The sequence below is a fragment of the Bipolaris zeicola genome (assembly GCF_000523435.1).
Source record: "Bipolaris zeicola 26-R-13 unplaced genomic scaffold scaffold_18, whole genome shotgun sequence".
NCBI classification, from domain to species: Eukaryota; Fungi; Ascomycota; class Dothideomycetes; order Pleosporales; family Pleosporaceae; genus Bipolaris; species Bipolaris zeicola.
In genome coordinates, this window is record NW_006912067.1 from 52,859 (window position 1) to 71,648 (window position 18,790).

The 18,790-nt window shown below is 49.8% G+C and overlaps 6 protein-coding genes across 6 annotated transcripts; 4 read left to right on the top strand and 2 right to left on the bottom strand.

Annotated features, from left to right (window-relative positions):
- Nucleotides 1-547: 547 nt before the first annotated feature.
- On the bottom strand, nt 548-8,411 carry COCCADRAFT_23277 (uncharacterized protein; the record flags this gene model as incomplete). The annotated part of the gene is made up of 8 exons (XM_007710443.1): nt 548-1,843; nt 1,895-2,834; nt 2,885-3,368; nt 3,419-3,911; nt 4,004-6,680; nt 6,726-7,036; nt 7,082-7,779; nt 7,826-8,411. The coding sequence occupies 8 exons, from the start codon at nt 8,409-8,411 to the stop codon at nt 548-550; spliced, it is 7,485 nt and encodes a 2,494-aa protein (XP_007708633.1).
- Nucleotides 8,412-8,955: 544 nt separating this feature from the next.
- On the top strand, nt 8,956-9,359 carry COCCADRAFT_86727 (uncharacterized protein; the record flags this gene model as incomplete). Its single annotated transcript, XM_007710482.1, has 2 exons — nt 8,956-9,222; nt 9,276-9,359. The coding sequence occupies 2 exons, from the start codon at nt 8,956-8,958 to the stop codon at nt 9,357-9,359; spliced, it is 351 nt and encodes a 116-aa protein (XP_007708672.1).
- A 1,035-nt stretch (nt 9,360-10,394) lies between these two features.
- On the bottom strand, nt 10,395-12,802 carry COCCADRAFT_33662 (uncharacterized protein; the record flags this gene model as incomplete). The annotated part of the gene is made up of 2 exons (XM_007710460.1): nt 10,395-11,454; nt 11,502-12,802. 2 exons carry the CDS (start codon nt 12,800-12,802, stop codon nt 10,395-10,397), a joined length of 2,361 nt encoding a protein of 786 aa, XP_007708650.1.
- Nucleotides 12,803-14,168: 1,366 nt separating this feature from the next.
- COCCADRAFT_23279 (uncharacterized protein) lies at nt 14,169-14,732 on the top strand (the record flags this gene model as incomplete). The annotated part of the gene is made up of 3 exons (XM_007710444.1): nt 14,169-14,280; nt 14,314-14,352; nt 14,446-14,732. The coding sequence occupies 3 exons, from the start codon at nt 14,169-14,171 to the stop codon at nt 14,730-14,732; spliced, it is 438 nt and encodes a 145-aa protein (XP_007708634.1).
- Nucleotides 14,733-15,007: 275 nt separating this feature from the next.
- Nucleotides 15,008-16,611, top strand: COCCADRAFT_86666 (uncharacterized protein; the record flags this gene model as incomplete). Its single annotated transcript, XM_007710483.1, has 4 exons — nt 15,008-15,067; nt 15,162-15,264; nt 15,334-16,415; nt 16,474-16,611. 4 exons carry the CDS (start codon nt 15,008-15,010, stop codon nt 16,609-16,611), a joined length of 1,383 nt encoding a protein of 460 aa, XP_007708673.1.
- A 962-nt stretch (nt 16,612-17,573) lies between these two features.
- COCCADRAFT_86676 (uncharacterized protein) lies at nt 17,574-18,702 on the top strand (the record flags this gene model as incomplete). The annotated part of the gene is made up of 3 exons (XM_007710484.1): nt 17,574-17,705; nt 17,809-18,178; nt 18,263-18,702. 3 exons carry the CDS (start codon nt 17,574-17,576, stop codon nt 18,700-18,702), a joined length of 942 nt encoding a protein of 313 aa, XP_007708674.1.
- Between the last annotated feature and the right edge of the window lie 88 nt (nt 18,703-18,790).

Consider the following 18,790-nt stretch of genomic DNA (forward strand, 5'->3'; position numbering starts at 1 on the left):
AGGTGGAAGAGCGGCCATGCATGTATCTGTGAGTTTGAATCGAAGAGATGGTTTTGGGAGGAGAAGGGGAGGATCAATGCGATGTTGAAGACGCGGCGGGGGTAAGAAGCGGTGACTGGCTATGCAGACGGCTGGCACGTTAGCGCTTGTACTGAGGCTACGAAAGACGACTGCAGAAAGTTTGCATGATGATATATGGCACCACCATGGTAGGCAACTCGCTTGAGCGATTCTTTTGGGTATCATCACTTTCCTTACCACTTCTTTGTTCCGGCGTTTTGAGAGAATGGGAGTACCTACCTTTTACATTACGTATTGTAATGCCAACCTTGTATATGCCACATTTATTTTCCATTAAAAGCCGCTAACCACTAATACACAAAAATCGCATCCATGGTACAAAGAAAACAAAACCAAAAAAAAGCCTACATAGAGTTCGATGATATGTTTCCACAGCACCATTTGTCAAGTCGTCTTCAAGCATATCCATACTCCAAAGTATGATCCTGGCATCGTAAAAAAAAGTCACTCTCTCTCTCTCTCTAGATTAGAAGAAGGCACACCATCCAATGTACATGGCCGCCAGGTTCTGCGGATCCCTCGCCATGGCGATAAGTGCCTCAACGTAGCCCTCCACACTCAGCGGTACACTCTCGCCCTTCAAATATCCATTCACTTTGGTCCTCGTAATGTCCAAAACCTCCTGCGGCGTATCCGGCACCCCCGCAATCTTCTTCCTGCGCTTCCCGCCTAGGAAGTCAGCCGTAGGATCGTGCACAAACGTCTCCAGTATCGTAATGAGCGTGTCTTCATGCTGACGAAGAAGCTTATACGTGAGCTCTGCTGCTTTGCGGAACGGACCTTCGACGCCCTGCGGGCCCATGGCATCCACCATGTTGTGCGTCAGGCGGAAGGGAACGAGTTCGGGCTTTTCAAATGTAAGACCTTTGTCGAAAAGACAGTTGAAGTCTACGTGGAAAGTGCCACCGTCGCCCTGCTCTAGGAGTACGTTTTCGCCGTGACGATCGCCTAGACCTAGGACGTGGCCTACAATGCTCATCACTGCACAGGATCGAGTGTAGCGCAGGCGTGCGGCAAACCATGCTTCTGGCTCGGGAAAGGTTTCGACGAACCATTCGTGTAACACGGGTTTGAACTTGCCAAGGATGCGTTCGGTGAAGATGGGGATCTTGGAAGGCGATGACGAGGCTTCGTTGAGTAGCATGCGAATCTCGTTGTAATCAATAGAGATGTTGCGCTGGCGGTAGAAACGCAGGATGATGTCGCGCATTGGCTTGAGGCCCTCAACCCACTCGATTGTTCCGCACTCTTCATTTAGTGGAGTGACAGCGTATGTCTTGATGTACAGACGTCGCTTGCTGGATTCAATGTCCTTTTGGAGAGCCCGGTTGATCATCGCATTAAACTCCATCAGACGTTGATCCTTGCGTAAATCGTCTTTTGGTTTGCAGAGCAGTCCGTAAGAGCGTCCATCGGATCCACGGACGTTCAGCTTTCGTGGGCGCTGAAGTGATGACAAGACCAGCACGTCGTCATCGAACGACTGGATTGTGATGGGGTCTACAGGGAACGGATTGTGACGACGAATAGCTTGGCTATCGTTACCTACTGGTAAATTTGGAAGAAGATTGGTCTCAATTGGAACCACTAGTTGAGTAGGAGCAAGCTTGTGGTTGAATCTGAGATCCCTTGCTAAGCTCACACGTGCAACTCGCGATTCAATTGGGGCATCACAAGCCGCCAGCAACGCATCAGTAAGTCGCTGGCCTTGAATGATGAGATTCTTAAGATCAACAGACATTCCTTTGCGCTTTGATGCATCCTTGTTTTTTTGTTAGCAAGTCTTTTTGCCTTCACTAGCTTGAGAACTTACGCGTAGTTTCTGCAGCACTCCAGAGCCACGGACTCGGCGGTCGTCTTGCGTTGAATGAAGGACAGCCAACAAAGCCCATAACGATTGCTGAGGGTATGATGAAGCAACCCGAATAATGATCATCTGAAGAGCATCCCAAACGTTCTTGTTCGGATGGCTGATGCGTGTGATGATCTGCGGGAAGGCGGTGTACCATGCGAAAGCGGGCATTCGCTCTCCTGCATAACGCTTCAGATACTTGTTGATATGGTCAAGATAGCCCAGCCGATGTTCATGGAATTCCTTATCCTTTGCGGCGTGTGGGGTGTTATTCATGACTTCCATGCCCATGTCCAACCACAGCGTGAGTATCTTGGGCAGAGTTTGATAGTAGTACTTTGTTCCGTAGACCGTTGATCGAACAAAATTCTCAATGACGAGCTTAGTCAAGCTCCCAGATAGATATTCTGGGCTTTGCTTCGATACGGATTGCTGTTTCTCGGACTCCAATAGCTTGAGGTACCATCTCCCTAGATAGTAGTGACCCTTGTCCCACCGGGGATAGGTTGTGACACCAGTCACGTACTCTTCTTTAAGAGAAACCGCTTGTGTCTGGCCAGCACGATCAAGCCATTTGGCGAGCAACAGTTGAGCGTGGCACTTGACCTTGTTCATCGGGTGCTCTTCTCCTCGGCCAGCAGTAGTCACCGAAACGTTGATAGGCACAGTTTCGTCATGTTGAAACACATTACTGTCGATTGCACCACGTAGATTTTGAATAGCTTTGCGGTGATGGCCTTCTTTCCATAACAGCTTGGAGTACTCAATTTTTGATGCATTGTCTCCTAGTCGTTCGGCATGGAGTACAGAGTTGAATGCAGTCGTCATGAAGTCGCCCTTGCGAGCAAGTCTTCCCGTCGTGAGCCACGCAGATGCAATGTCGAGTTTGTTGAACTGAACCCTGATACCAGTCAGTATTAATGTTGAATGCTGTTCAAGTGTTGCACTTACCGAGACAGTTTCATCGCGGCACGACGAATGCCTAACAGGTATTGCTTGTCTGAGGTATATGCTCCGATAATATCCAGGCGTCGATCGAGATTCTCTAGAATCACTTCACGGTCTGATGTTACCATACCTGTACCACTTACAGCCTCTACTTCGTACAGCGCATGAAGCTTGACCAAATGCTCATGTGACGCTTGGACGGAAGCCGTTGTCGATACTGTTAAGCTCTTTGCTACAAGCTCTCGGAGCTGTGCAATAAGACGTTGAAACTCGGTAACCTTGTCATGACGAAGTGCTAAGAGTGCTTGACCTATACCTACGTTGAAGTCCATGAAAGAATTGGAATCTGTGGAATGGGAATTGTTAAGGAGACGCTCGAGTTGTTCCCATTTCCCAGCTGACCAAGCTGCCTCAGCAGCAAAAGGCAACGTCTTGGCTGAAAATGAGTTATTGGCGTAAAAGCTATCAACATAGTTGAGAATCGCATCTGGTTTAGGCATTAGCTGATTCTTCTGTGAGATTCGTACACACGCATACCATATTGGCCAGATTCTTTCAAACACGTCAAGAGATTGATCTGGGTTTCGGCGTCGTTCGGTCTCTCAGCGAGTGCAATCTCATACCAGCTTTGAGCCGCAGTCCATCGACCGGCTTTACGGTCTTCGATTATTTGCTGTTCCGGATTGAGTACCTTTAGGTGAGCCGATATTCCCTCTATGCTGTCCGGTTCATCAATATGGGCATAGATCATCTGCAGGTGCTGCAAAAGTTCGTCCTTCTCTAAAAAGGGCTGGTTTGATTCCGCCTTTACATCCCGTTGCTGGCGATAGTACTGCTCCCAGTGGAACAAAGCTCGAGCATACGAACCGCATTCGACAGCTCTCTGGGATATGATCTCTGCAGGAATGAGTTGAAGTATACCTTCCACACGACTGACCTGCTTTATTGCGTTCATCTCTTCGTTCTCATGAACACCGCGGCCTGTCTTGCCAGCCATGACCCTGGCATCCGATAAGGATTTCCGCTTTTCCTGTAACCACAATGAAAAGTAGTCAAGCGTTTGGAATACGTTCTACCAGATATCAATAATCGCTTCCAGGTTATGATTTCAGATATTCTTACCTCACTACATTGCTTTGTAGTAGATGCCTCATGCTGCTCCATTGTGGACAAATCAGCTTGCAATACCTGAAGAAGTTCTCGCCCAACGTTGGTCATGTTCTCTTCGTTATCAGACACGACAACGTTCAGAGCCGCAAATGGAAGAATGAAGGTTGCGATTGAGAGATCGTAACCCCTAATTATTCGGGCTAACACTGGGAAGACCATCTCGACATTGACGCCTTGCCCTTTTCGCAGCAAGTCGTAAACAAAAGTCTGAAGCCAGGTTGTGTGACTCAGTCCCTGATGAAAGATGGGGTATTTCGCGCCCTCGTACTGCAAAGCAGGATTCATATTGACGGAGTATTTTGAATCCAGGAAAGGTGTCAACACAGTTCTCACAGCTTCTGGAATATTGTTCCAGCGTTGTGCCTCCGTGCTGCCTTGAGATGACCGGGGCTTTGCTCCACGAAGAGCACTGAAACCACAGTGCTTTAGCATCTCCTGCATAACGTAGGCAATCCAACCTTGTGCTTTTGCGTTCGTTGTAGACAAAAAAACCTTGACGAGGACCTGCTCAAGAAGCAATGCTACAAAATCAATGTCTTCGTCTCTACGTGAGAAATTCGATAGCATCAATACGCGCTTTTTCTCTCGAACCGTCTCTACTCGATATGGATCAAGACCACCGATAATGCCGAGACATTGTGCACATAGTATGGTGATATCAGAATGGTCTTCAGAAAATCGAACGCTAGCATCAAGGAGAGATCTAGTCAAGGCTGCCAACACAGGAAGTGGCTTCTGCCCGACTACCGACTGATGCAACTCTTCCTGGTTTTCGTCCAAGAAGGGCACAAGCTCTCTAAGTGCTTGACGCACTACGACAGAATTCTGATCTTTGCACCGATTGCTGAAGGCATGAAAGACCTTGATTGTCTCTACCATGTCCTTAAATCTTACTAGCTCTCCTTCTATTTTGGACAACATCGGAATGGTTCCCAGGGAAGGGAGATACTCAACTCTTGCTCGGAGCTGTGCGTTGTGTTGTGTAATAATGTTTTCGATGGTTTTGTGAGCTTTGGCATGTGTCTCATCCGAAAAAATATTCCAATGCTGTACGATCAACGCAAAAGTTTGGTCGATGACGAGCATTGTCTCATCCGCATCGAGAGCTGACAGGAAAGCTGACCAAACATTGAACGTATCATCGCAAAGATCGGGATCTGCCATAGCTGACTGAAGGCAAGCGCGGATCTGAGGTAAAGCTCCGTTCACGCTATAGCGAGCGAGATTGATGAGATCGCCAATGGCAGCTATGCACCTCCTCCGTTCTGGCATGGTATACGGCACAGCTTTTCCAGGAGAGTTTGGTGTTTCGATCACATTAGAGAAATATGCTATGATGCCTAGAATATGTGTTTCGCAGAAGGCATCAAGATTCTTTGATTTTGACGTAGACTTTCGCGGGCCTGATTTGGTATCCGGTGCAAGCGTTGCGAGTGTGGTAAACCCGTTGTAAAACGGCTTCTTTCTGACTCCTTCTTGATCAGCCGCTAACAAGAGAATTTCAATAGCAATGCCCGTTATGTCCAGCGCGACCCAGGACTCCAGTCTGTTATTGCTGCCGTCACGAATAGCTGGTTCAACAGCAGCCAGTGTTTCCATCGCAGTGCGTTCAACATCAGGCACAGGTTGTGACAGAAGCAAAGCTAGGATCTTGGCAAGATTGACTCTTGGATACGTCAATACGTCGACAACAGCAGCCTTTCGTGCTTGAGCAATCTTCTCAATGATATCTCTCCTTTTACTCAATACAAGATGGGGTAGTGTATCCGATTGGGTTTGCACAAGGAGTTGACGAACGCTTTGTTCAGTCAGATCTGCCAATTGCTGTGCCTTCTGGGGTTTGTTGACAATATCCTTGATGACGGAAAATCCGATAACTTTCCAGTAGGGGCGCAACAGCTGTGTCGTATCCATGGAAAGTCCTTTGGCAATTGACTCGAGCTCACGGTAAGCCATACCACACACCAATGCGTTCGGGTGACCAAGGTATTCGACAAGATGATGCAATATGATTGGAAGCTCCAATTCACCGCATGTTTGAGCAATTTGGCCATAAGCCATGATTAGCGTCTCCTGATCGGATAGAAAATCTCTCTTTGCGAGTGCATCGAGAAACTCTATAGTATACCTCCGATTCTTTTCGCGGGTACTTCTCGAAATGTCGTTGCGAAGAAAAACCATAAGGGAGTTCGCAGCTGCAATTTTCAGCTCTCGCAGAGATCTGCTCATACATGCAAGCAACCATTGTCCTAGCCCGCAATCCTCAAGAGCTAAATATTCAGCATCTGAGATATGATTGTATACACGGCCAATAGCCACAGCCATGAGAATTTTTGATCGTGGCGATGCTTGAAATTTTTCTTCCCTAGCGATTGCAAGCATGGCAGCAATGACATCTTTCCAGTTTTCCGAGCGATCCACGAGGTCCCAATAAGAATTTTCACTCCGTTCTTGCTGGTTATTGATATCACACAAGGTGCAAGTAAGAGAATCCAATGAATGCGGCGTGAACCGTGGCGATTCCAGAGATCGCGAACTAGCGCAAGCAACTCTTGCCAATGCTGTGATAATTTCTTTCTGCGCACTCTCATTTTTCTGCTCATCGTCCGGTATAGAAAAGTATCTCGTCCTATACAAATAAGTATCGTGTAAGAAGTAAATTAGGTCAACTTACTGAATAAGATCCTGTGCATTAGACAAGAAGAGCACCGGGGAATCATGTATGCTACCGTTCAAACTCATCATAATTCGCCTAAGAGCATCCTGGTTGACGTCTTCTGAAGATTCTGGCAACTTTTTCCGTCGCTTGGCTGGTCTGTCTCCGTCACCCAGGTTCAAGGCTCGGAATGCCTTGACAGCAGACATTGATTCCTCGGAAAGTTGAGCATCAGAGAAACTGCCAAATTCATTCTCACAAAGCTCCTTTCGTAGATTTGCAACTTGCATAGACTTCATATCTGGGGAGGTCCAAAGACAAAGTGCCAGCTTGATTTCGTCAGTCAAAGAACGTACTAAGTGAGGATTGCGTACCTGCAAGTCTTTATGGAGCTTTACAAAACACTCTTCATCTTGGAACAGCCTGTTCACAGCATGCTCGACTTCGTTCTGAATAACATGTCTGGTTGAATCTTGTCGTCGTCGCGGGATCGAGTTGTCAATTGATTGATATCCGAGAATGCTGCGCAGGCGAGTGAATATAGATGCTATTCGGATCTGAACAACTTCTGATGTCTGCGTAGCAGACGAGCTATGGAGGAGTTCTATAAGACTGCTGGTGAGCGCTTGAGCGATCTTCGACGAAGCTGGCGCCCGGTCTCTAGGCGTGACCGAAGAGGTCAATAATGACTCCAACAGTTGCATGTATACGAGCATAATCTCATCATAGATTGCGCGTCTCTCCGAAGATATCGTCCAACGTCTGTAGTGTCGCCACAAACCCTGTACGCTGTCCACGATCCAGGGTAAATAATGCTCCAGGTTAACCAAGGTTGAAAGCGCCTTGCTTTGAGGGTGTATAGTATCTACCAATGCAAGCAAGAGGCAAAATCCTATGTGAATAGCCCCGTGATGAGACGAGATAGCCCGCTGTAGATCATGAGGCAATGCAACGAGCTGCTGGCTTTCCGGCCAGAAGCTGTTGACAGCGCTTGATGGTGGTAGAACTAGACTGAAAGACGACGCTGGTGGTGAATCCGGGTTGTCCAAGGCCTCAAGTTCCGAAACGATACCTGGAAGTGGTTACAAAAATGTGTTGAGTTAATGGAAATCGCTTACATTGTATGCAAGATCTGTAGAGCTGCATCACTGTTGCGGCTGGACGCCATAGCGAAGAAGTCTGAGTCAATGCATTGAGACAAAGATGCAAAAGCTGCTGGACATGCTTATGTACAGGTTGCAGTGTCGTATGTTTCAACAAACCAAGCAGCTTCGGATACAGCCAGAGGATGAGCGGAGGACCAGGAATGCTCTCGTCGTCACCCTGTTTGATGCTCACAAGCAGATGTGGCTTCTGCTGCAAGATAAACATAAGGGCCGCGATGCTGTCAATCCCTTGCTGCCTTTGTTGATCTTGAGCAAATGGGTCATCTTTGAAAAGGCCCTCAAGCCCTGCTTCGGCAATCACACATATGAGTGCAACCAGCTGGGGGTCAGGCTCATCCGTGTTTGGGTGCTGTAAGAACTCTTTGACCAACTCGCCAAATGTGACTTTGGTAGCTTCATCGCGTTGCGCGTTGACATTTGAGGCATTGTGAACAATCTGGGCAGCAATAGTCGACGGTGGAGGGATGCCATTTGAGTGCCCACTTGTCATAGGCGGCGGAGCCATACGTTGAGTCGAGCCCCCGCCTTTGCGGGCCATGATGGACGCCACTTTACCGATATAGCATGACTTGGGAACGTAGAAGAGAAGATCGAGGCTCCTTCAAGACCATCCACACTCAGAATACCGGTAGAAAATTCGTGGACTCTCGGATACTATGGTTGACGACCAAGGTGGCGTATGATTGGATGCTGGAAGACTCGTAGTTGAATGTTGCTGTCAATGGTTGCCTGGGGGCGGCAATATTGTCTGGTCTCTCGTTTCTATTTTGGCCTGATCTTGTAAATTTTGTCGCTCTACTGTTGTGAGCGATGGCGTATGGTGAAAGAGCAATGCATACCAAAGAGGGACGTGGGTGGGATTACGTGAGGCGCGTGTGGGACAATTCACGTAGTCACGGGACGCCGCCAAGTCCTGTCTCGGGAAAGAGCGCTGCTCCGCAACTGCACTGCATCATCCATCTTCAGTTCCGACAGAACTTGCGGGCCCACCTCCCGATCCGAGAACACAGCACATCACCTTGAACTCATATTACTGAACTTCCTGTCTGTCCGCTAGGGCCTAGCCTTGACAAATCCGAGCCATGCCAGGCCCCTTCACATCCAAGTCTTTCAGCGCCACGCTGCCCAACTCGCTTGCAGCGCGATACCGTAAATCGCTTCAGAAGCACCCATTCCTACTTTTTGGGCTGCCGTTCCTCACTACCATGGTGGCGGGGTCTTTCATGCTGACACCCGCCACGGCACTGCGATACGAACGATATGACCGCAAAAACCAGCAGATCACACAAGAGCAAGCAATGGGCCTCAGAGGGGAGCGGAGAAAGGTCAACATGCGTGATGAATACTACGTATGTACAGTATCGATATAGGATTTCAATGGCTTGAGCTGACAAATTTGCAGCGGTTGCAAGCGAAAGATCTTGAGGACTGGGAGCAGAGGCGTGTTAAACGACTACCCGGCGAACCGGACGGCACGCTTGTATAAGCCTCTTCCTCAAAACGCATTAAATTCGCATACTCACAGTCGGACTTGGAGATGCAACATTGCTGCTTGCACAGCATGCCATCTCACAGCCACGCTCACCTTGGTTTCTGGAATACACGATCGTGATAGTAGAATATCGTGAAATCATCACAAAAAGTTCGGCTCACTTCGAATTCTTCCAGTAATTCATTGTCGTAGAGAATGAGAGAGATAGGGGATTTGTTTTGCAAGAATTATGTGTTGAAGCACATACTAAAGTGGTTGCGCTCCCAGATTATGAAGAACGGCAAGCGATGAGAATAGCTATGCGGCCAGTTGAAAAGGGTTGGCAGTTTGGGTTTGCGCAAGGACGAAAGAGTACGCGTTTGAAGACTGGTTCTCCTTTGTCGAAGTGAGATTAAGTATGGATTGGTTATTGGGATCCAGGCGCTAGGCTGTTGAGCTATGAGTCCTTGTTCGGTTGTATGCATACAACACGCCCAAGACTGGCGGATCGTGATGATGCAACAATGGCCTTCGCCTTCTAGGAGATGAAACCGCAAACGGATGTTCAATGCCCGGATCGCTTACAGGGAATGTAGTCACCAACAAATCTGCGATAAGTACATAGACTGATATGATTGTCAATGGTATTCCAGGTTATTCTATCTACTACCTCTTCAGCATGAACTCACGCGACAACTATAATTCGCGGTTCCGGATCCAACCATCGCAATATGTACAAGCTAGTGAAGCAACATTGTACGCCGATATAGACCAATAGGATCCTCTTACCATCCTATCAAAGATACAAAGACAAGGCTATGAGCATAGCATGCAACAATATGACTAAACGAAATGAGAACAGGTATATGCCGGATATGCGTGAAAACTCGTAAGCAGCCGAGTGGGAAAGCGCCATAAACACCACAACATAAGATGTACCCAGTGCTTGCATGTAAGGGAAAAGAAAACAAAGGAATCGTAGTCCAGGATGCAGCCCTCGCTCTAGGGATAGATGAAATAATGAAAAAGCTTATACCAAGCGCACATTGCTTAACTAAACATCCACTGACAGTGGCAGGCGTCTAGTGGGTCGGCACGTCTCTGCATTTCAGAAGGGCTTTGACGTTTGTCCTTATTTGATGGGGCATTGCTGGGCTGAGCAGCAAGGAACTCTTCGTAGCTCGGATCTGCCTCTTGCAACCATATTCTGATTGGACTATCGTTTGGACCTGGTGCTGTCGTAATCTCTCCATTGTCTAGTAGAACCATCTGTTGACAGTACGGTTGTGGCGAGTCGGCGAGGCGGCGCTCCTCAATCTTGACAGTACGCGGGTAAGGTGGCATACGCGACGGAGGATCATCGGAGGACGTATCTCGTCGACTGACACGAGCAGAAGCAGACGGGGTTGGCTTAGCAGTCTCCATTATATCCACTGAAACAGTGTCTGTTGTTGTTGCCGTAACGGTCATGGCCTCGATGGAGACGGTTTCCAGGGTGGAAGGGGTGGGGGTAGGCCATTCAGTAGGAAAAGACGTAAATGAGGCTGCCGTCGAGTTGTCCTGCACGTAGATATAACCCTCAATATATGTGTCATTCCAGTAACAATACCAGGGAAAGTCACCAGGTTTCACCTCGAATCGTTGCCTATATTTTACGTCTTGTCGTGTCGTGAATGCTGACCCAAGGTTGAGTTGCTCTGGTGGCAGGATGACCAGTTTGTCATACCGAGCAGAAAAATGGTAAGCCGGGCCATAAGCCTTGAAATCCAGGTCAAGCACGAGGCTGAGTGGCTTCTTGTCTAGCGTGGGGGTTTGGAGGCCATAGAGGATAGTTCCCTTTGGTACAGAAGGACCAGCGCCCATGGATGCTACCTGTATGGTATCGCCATCCACAGTAGTTTCGTTGACTGTTATAACGAGGGGAGCAAAGGTCATTTTGCACGACCATGCAGAGTATTGATTTGCTTGAGTTAAACATCCTGGAGTACTCTCTTGCGGCATGCCCATAGGAAGTGCGAAAGGCCCTGTGGGTATTGAGGCCATACCAGAGGGGGCCGAGATAGGGACAGCGTCAAAAAGAGATCCGTTTTGACCAGTGACCTGCGGTTGGCTACTCAAAGTCAGCAAGTGGGAATTGTCAGATAGCTAATGACTTACGCTTCCTCATGCGGGTGACGATTTCCCTCCTCATTCTCGTCAGTGATTTGTTTCTTCGTAGCAATGGTACCGATTACAGCTCCGAGGGCGATGGCAAGGATTATGGTAGCTATTAGAATTGCGAGGGCAAGGCCCATTGGAACTTTGCCCCATAACTTCCTCTTCCGCCAAGGTGTTTTCTCATCAGCCAGCTCCGATTTCTCCAAAAACTGGTTCTCATTCGCCAACAATGACGCAGATGAAGAGTCTGAAGGTTCAGCTGGTATGGTGTGGTTGCTTGATGGGGCAGTGGAGGTAGTGGGTGCAACATTGCCGGTTTGAGTTTCTGGTCTTTGAGGTGGCAGACGGGCGGGTGTGACGGAAGGCAAGAGAGGAGCGGCAGGAGTAGCAGCGGTTGAGAGGGAGGATGCAGAGAAGGATGTTGAACCCAGTGGTGACACGGGAGACGGCGGAGAATTGAAAGGGTCTTCTGGATCAACTTGGGCGGGTGCAGGAACTACACGCGACGCGCTTGCCTCGGCAGCCAAGGACGCCTTGGTTGGACCTTCTTCTGGATATCTTGAGTACGGGGGAAGCTGCTCTGTGTGGCCGTCTGGTCCAATGATGTCCTGCTCCTCGCCATCGGGCCCAAGCACTCGGTGGTAGCCATTGTTTAAACCCGGGAATCCAACCGGAATAGCCGATTGTACCGGGGGCGCAGGTGGCCGTGCGGGCTCTTCTGGTGGTTCCTCGTCGACAATTCCACTCTGCGAGTACATGGCATACGGATGAGTGGGCCGTTGTAACGACATGGATCGATGTGGCTGTCGCTCTGTCGAGCTCGTCGCCACACTCAATGGCCGCGCCATGGATAGCTGCGGATACATGCCATATGGGTGGCTGGGTCCGGTCTCAAAAGGGTTTTCCGAGTTGCTTGTTGTCGCAAAAGACGCCGTAGAGCTCACCGAGTCGCGATGCGTATGTCCCAGGGGTGACCGTTGGCTGGATCCCCTGTTGAGCGGCGATCGGCCATCTTGCGTCATGGGATCGTGTACTTTAGCGGTGCTGTTCCGCGTAGCCGTCCTCCGCAAATCTGTGCTGTTGGGTTTTGACGTGGACGTCTGTCGTTGCGGTTTAGCTATCCGGTCGTGGTCCTGACGGTCGCTGTGCCACGTCTCGGTAGTGTTGGCTGGCCGAAAGCCGTCCGAAACTGAGGGCATGAAGTCATCTTCGCTCGGATCGATTTCGTTATCATCATCGAAAACATCGGGTTCGCTCGAGCGCCGCGATGGCTCGTTATCGTCACTGTTGCGTCTATCCATGGCGCTGAACGGTCGTCCCTGAGAGCCACAGAGGCTCTGACCCCCCTGCCGGATCTCCCAAGCAGCGATTCAAGCTTCTCTCCGTGAAATTCTGGTAGTAATGGCGCGCTCGGAAGCGATCGGTCGTGTGCGGATAGCGAATGTGGTGCGGTTTTTGGTGTGTGTCGTGTCGTGATGTTGGGGCTGTGTGCGGAGAGAGGGCGCATCGGGCAGGTTTGGAACTTGGAAGTCTGAGACGCCACTAGTCCCAAACCGGCCGCTTAGCACGAACACCCAGTCCTGTGCCTGCATCATTCGACAAGGCCGCGAAACTGAGGACACATGCCTTTGCCAGCCCCTCTCCCAAATGCTATAGCGATTGCCAATGTCTTATTTTCGCTACACATACACGCAATGGCACATTTCCGCCTGCTTGCTTGAAATCACTGAGATTACTCGGTCCCGGGCCCAACAAGTACATGGGGGGCATGCCATATGTGCACTGCTGCCTCAACAGACTCTTCGCTTGCAAAGTTCAGAGGCTACTCGCAATACACAGCTTTGTCGAGTGAGTGCGATGGTTTTGTGCTGACATACAATGTATATGTACAGTACATACACTACGGTGACGGATGGACATATATATAGACATATATGCATGTACATGGGTGGCGAATGGTGGCACTCCGGACGTGCGCTTCATGACTTCTGCATATTTAACAGCCTCCCCATGTGCAGCACGCCATTGAAAGGCGATACAGTGTGTTGGGGTACAGTGTTCGCATTGTTTCACGTCGGTCACTTTCTTGATTAGCATTGCGGTCTTACCCGGTGCATTCTGCCTTAGTGGGGTGCAGGCCGTTGCCACCCTGTCCCTGTTTTCAGTGTACTAGTGATTCTCGAGTTCATCACTCCTCATTGTCTACTATACTTTTATGCAAACAAAGATGTATGTGTACTCAAGATAATAGCAGAACGACTCATGTGCATATGTGCGATGGATTTTCATCATAATGTTGCAACAGACTGACGGATCGAGATCAGAAGGGATCTTATATGGATGCTGCTTGGTGTTGGTGATGTGCGGTGCTGGTTGCGCTGGCAGCGCTTGTGCACTGTGCGCACAATGGATCCCGTCGGTGTACATTTCATCCGCCACTTTTATGGAATTACTGCTTCCGTAACATCTGCTCAACACTCATAGTACATCAGTGACAGTCTACACAAGGTCAGGATGAGTGCTTTTCAGGTTGAGTGGATGTATATCGGCAATTGCCTGATGCTTTGACCATCCGATAACCATATTTACCCTTCCTGGACGATTTCCTATTGCCTTAATCTGTTTCGGGGAGAAAGCCGTCGCAGGACTACGTCCAACTCCGATGACATGTACGTCGGCCATCCGGGAAATGCTGCTACATGCTGGCTGTTAGACTGCAACTGGATGCGACTGGATGCAGCTGGACGTCTCGCTTACGAGCAGCCGTGTTATGCGGGCTGTGAGGCTACGTGCTAGCCGACTACTATTGCAGACAAGCTTCGTAGGATTAGAGGGCTGTTCGGTTCCCGAAGTAGGTGGTCTCGAACAGGTACCTGTTGTCTCTGGTTGCTTACAGACCTGGACCTGGTTACAGGTGTGGCTACATGCTTGACAACTTAGACAGTACATGGCGTGGCTGGCGGCAAATCCCCGAATGCCAAGCACATATCTGATAAGCTGTCGGGTAGTTTTGCTCCCTCGAAACGCCTTGCCCTGAGTGTTGGTGGCACGACAGCAACTCTGGCCGAAAGGGGGTGTCAAGAAAAAGAAAAAACACTCGTCCTTCTCGCAGCGTCAGTGACGCAGACGAGGGCGCTGGCAAAGGAGCCGCATGGTTTCTTTTTTGGAGAAACCCCGCAACAGGACAGCGACGTTGATGTTCCCTGTAAGACCCTTGAAACTTTGTTGTGAAAATCCGCCGACAACAATGACAGCGCGTGGGCCGTCGACGGGGTTAACAGCCAAAGGCCGCATAAATTCATTACTCGCCCCCTATCGAGCCATGCTCTTGACCTCTTGCTAGCATTGCCACATCCGGATCGCCGCTATTACTGTTGGGGCCCTTTTCCACTTTACGCGTAGCATCCTCTTCCTTCAACTACTTAAACCAGCGGTGTGAACTCCCCTCTTTTCTGCCCACACAATCTCTTCCTACTCCATCCCCACCACGTCAAAACACTGCAACCATGGCTGCTCGTCCCTCCAACATCGGCATCAAGGCCATTGAACTCTACTTCCCCAGCCAGGTACACTACTTCCACTCCCTGCGCATGCGACAGGCCTCCTCGCCCCGTCACGCGTCCAGATTGCTGCAACACCCGCTAACCAGTCTCTCTGCAGTGCGTTGACCAGACTGAGCTCGAGAAGTTCGATGGCGTCTCCGCAGGCAAGTACACTATTGGTCTCGGCCAGACCAAGATGTCCTTTTGCGACGATCGCGAGGGTGAGTTGTACCATTCCTGCCCTTTGGCATTACTCGTTCCTGGACACAAGACTGATCTTCCACCTCCAGACATTTACTCTCTCGCCCTGACCACCGTCACCTCCCTCTTCAAGAAGTACAAAATCGACCCCAAGGACATTGGCCGCCTCGAGGTCGGCACGGAGACGCTGCTTGACAAGTCCAAGTCTGTCAAGTCCGTTCTCATGCAGCTGTTCGAAGAATCTGGCAACTACAACGTTGAGGGTATCGACACTGTCAATGCATGCTATGGAGGAACAAACGCCCTTTTCAACTCGGTCAACTGGATCGAGTCGTCGGCATGGGACGGCCGTGACGCTATCGTCGTCGCAGGAGATATTGCGCTTTACAAGAAGGGTGCTGCCCGCCCCACTGGTGGAGCTGGATGCGTGGCCATGCTCGTTGGTCCCAACGCGCCCCTCGTCATGGATGCCGGCCAACGCGGTTCTTATGTTAGGCACACATACGACTTCTACAAGCCTGACCTTAAGAGCGAGTACCCCATCGTCGATGGTCATTTCTCCCTTCGCTGCTACACTGAGGCAGTAGATGCCTGCTACAAGGCTTACAACGAGCGCGAGAAGACTCTCAAGGCACGCCAAAATGGCAATGGCGTCAACGGAAGCAGCCACGAGCTCGAGACTCCTCTGGACAGGTTCGACTACATGGCTTTCCATGCGCCAACCTGCAAGCTTGTCGCCAAGTCATACGCACGTATGCTTTACAACGACTACCTTGTCAACCCCACCAACCCTCTCTTTGCCGAGGTTCCCGCTGAGCTCCGCGACCTCGACTATGCCACTTCCATCAGCGACAAGACTGTCGAGAAGACATTCATGGGTCTTGCCAAGAAGCGCTTCGCTGCCCGCGTCCAGCCTAGCATCCAGGTCCCAACCGAGTGCGGCAACATGTACTGTGGCAGCGTCTACGGTAGCTTGTGCAGTGTACTCGCCAATGTCAACAGCCAAGATCTGCAGGGCAAGCGCATTGGCCTGTTCAGCTACGGAAGTGGTCTGGCCTCGTCCCTGTTCTCCTTCACTGTCAGGGGCAGCACCGAGAACCTTACTAAGCAGCTTGACATTCACAACCGCCTTGCCAACAGGCGCGTAGTAGCCCCCGAGGTTTACGATGAGGTGAGTTTGGACATGCTATGAGATTGTTTTTGAATTGTATGGCTAACTATATCTGTAGATGTGCAACCTCCGTGAGCAGGCCCATTTGCAAAAGGACTACACTCCCAAGGGTAACCCCGAGACCATTTCATCCGGTGTTTACTACCTCACCGGTGTTGACAGCATGTTCCGCCGCTCCTACACTATCAAGGAGTAAACTGCATGTTTGCCGTACGATATACCCCTCTACCACGACTTGTTTTCTGCCTCCGCTTGCATTTTGAGCATTTGCAGAAGTCATTTTTATGATTCGGTTTAGACTCCAAAGGTTCTGTCATTTTGTTCTCGGCGCATGGAATTGGAACCCCACCTAGTAGCTTTGCTGAGTTATGGTGCTGTTTCACAAACATTACGAAGGACGAAATGATGGAAAGGGAATTGGCATGTATATTGTATGGTCCTCTCTATGAGCGTCCATACAATGTACTGTTTTTATTTAGGTTCCTTACTGAAGCAACTATGCTATAGATATAATAATACTACGAAGTTTACCGAGACTGCTCATGTTTATATTTGTTATCAGAAAAAATGCAAAAGAACGACTAAATATACCGACATCGGCACCAACTCAACAAAACTGGGTCCTCGTCTCCTGGGGAACAAAGTTCCCGGTACTACAAAAGGACTTGTACTTCATACAGTTAGCCGCACCATTTACCTGCAATTTTTTTTAGTCTTGTATACCTGCAAATACTACTTGAAAATATAGCGAAGACGATGTGTATATGAAGCTATTGTTCTAATGGTGATGGATTTATATTGTAAACCTTGAGAAGCTGCTAAGTTTCCGGCGCATTATCGATCTTTGTAAGGCAAAGTCCCGGGGATTTTGTCTACCAGGTGCCCCCTCTTGGGAGCTGTTGTGTCATGCCACTACTACTTCTTCTTGGGGCATAGCTTGTGTTGAGTATTGATGAATGAATCGTACCTCGGCCCAAACCTCAAAGCTCCGCGTCGCGATTACCGCCCCGCCTGCCACCCCGGGCTTCCGACACCACCTGAGCTTTAAATACTTTCAATCTAAAGAAACCACTGACATTTAGCATTGCGCATTGCGGCTAGGAAAGTTCCTGACATTAAGACTCCACTACCATTTACACTACATACCTTTTTTCCACCATGGGCAAAGAATTGGGACCTGGTGTCGGCTTCGAGTTTCCTCCAGTTCAAGTATCATGGCTGAAGCGCGATCTTTTGCTGTTCGCACACAGCATTGGAGTTACATACCCAGATGAGCTGCATTTCCTCTATGTAAGTCAATTTAGCCCAGCATCTCTCTAGTCAATGCTACCGAACTATTGAGAGTGTACATATGTTGTATTACGGAAAGAACGAGCTTTAACAACCATGCTAGGAACTCCATCCTTCCTTTGCTGCCTTCCCCACGTATCCCGTTATTCTCCCGTTCAAGCACACCGACCAGGAGGTCATTGATTTCTATGCGCGCAGCAACTCGGAGCCGATTGAGGGCGTGCCCAAGTTCGACACCACGCACGTGCTTGATGGTGAGCGCAAGATGCAATTCTTCAAGAAGCTTCCCGTCAGCAGCGAGGGTCGCAAGTTCGAGGTGCGAAGCAAAGTGCTAGGCGTGTACGACAAGGGCAAGTCAGGCACGGTTGTAGAAACCGAGCAACGCCTTGTTGATGCCGAAACGGGAGAGACGTACACCCGAGCTGTTGGAAGTGGATTTTACGTCGGACAAGGAGGATGGGGTGGTCCCAAGGGTATGTCAAACCAAAACCAAACTATCTTCCCATCATTTGTCATCATCGGAGAACGCAAGTACTAACAAATGAACCCTCATGCAGGCCCCAAGGTCCCCAACTTCCCCCCTCCATCCCGCAGCCCCGACTACACACACATCCACCAAACCACGCTGGAAACCCCGCACCTCTACCGCCTAAATGGCGACTACAACCCGCTGCACGCAGACCCTGAGCCCGGCAAGAAAATGGGCTTCGGCGGCCCCATCATCCACGGCCTCTTCTCCTGGAACATGGCCGCCCATGCCATCCTCAAAATTTTCGGCGCCAGCAAGCCCGAGAACCTGAAAGAGTTCCAGGCGCGCTTCGCAGCCCCGGTCAAGCCGGCTGACAAGCTGATTGTCGATATGTGGCGTACGGGAGATAAGGATGCCCAAGGCGCAGAGGAGATAAGGTTTACCGTCAGGGTTGACGGCGGCAAGACGGTGCTGACGAATGGCCGGGCCCTGGTTAAAGTTGAGGGTGAGGCCAAGCCCAAGTTGTAAAGTAGTAGTGGTAAGCGAGGAGGGGGGATTGGCAGTTGTTGTTGTTGGGAGAAAAGGTTTGGCAAGGTCGGGTTTTTTAAAGACAAAT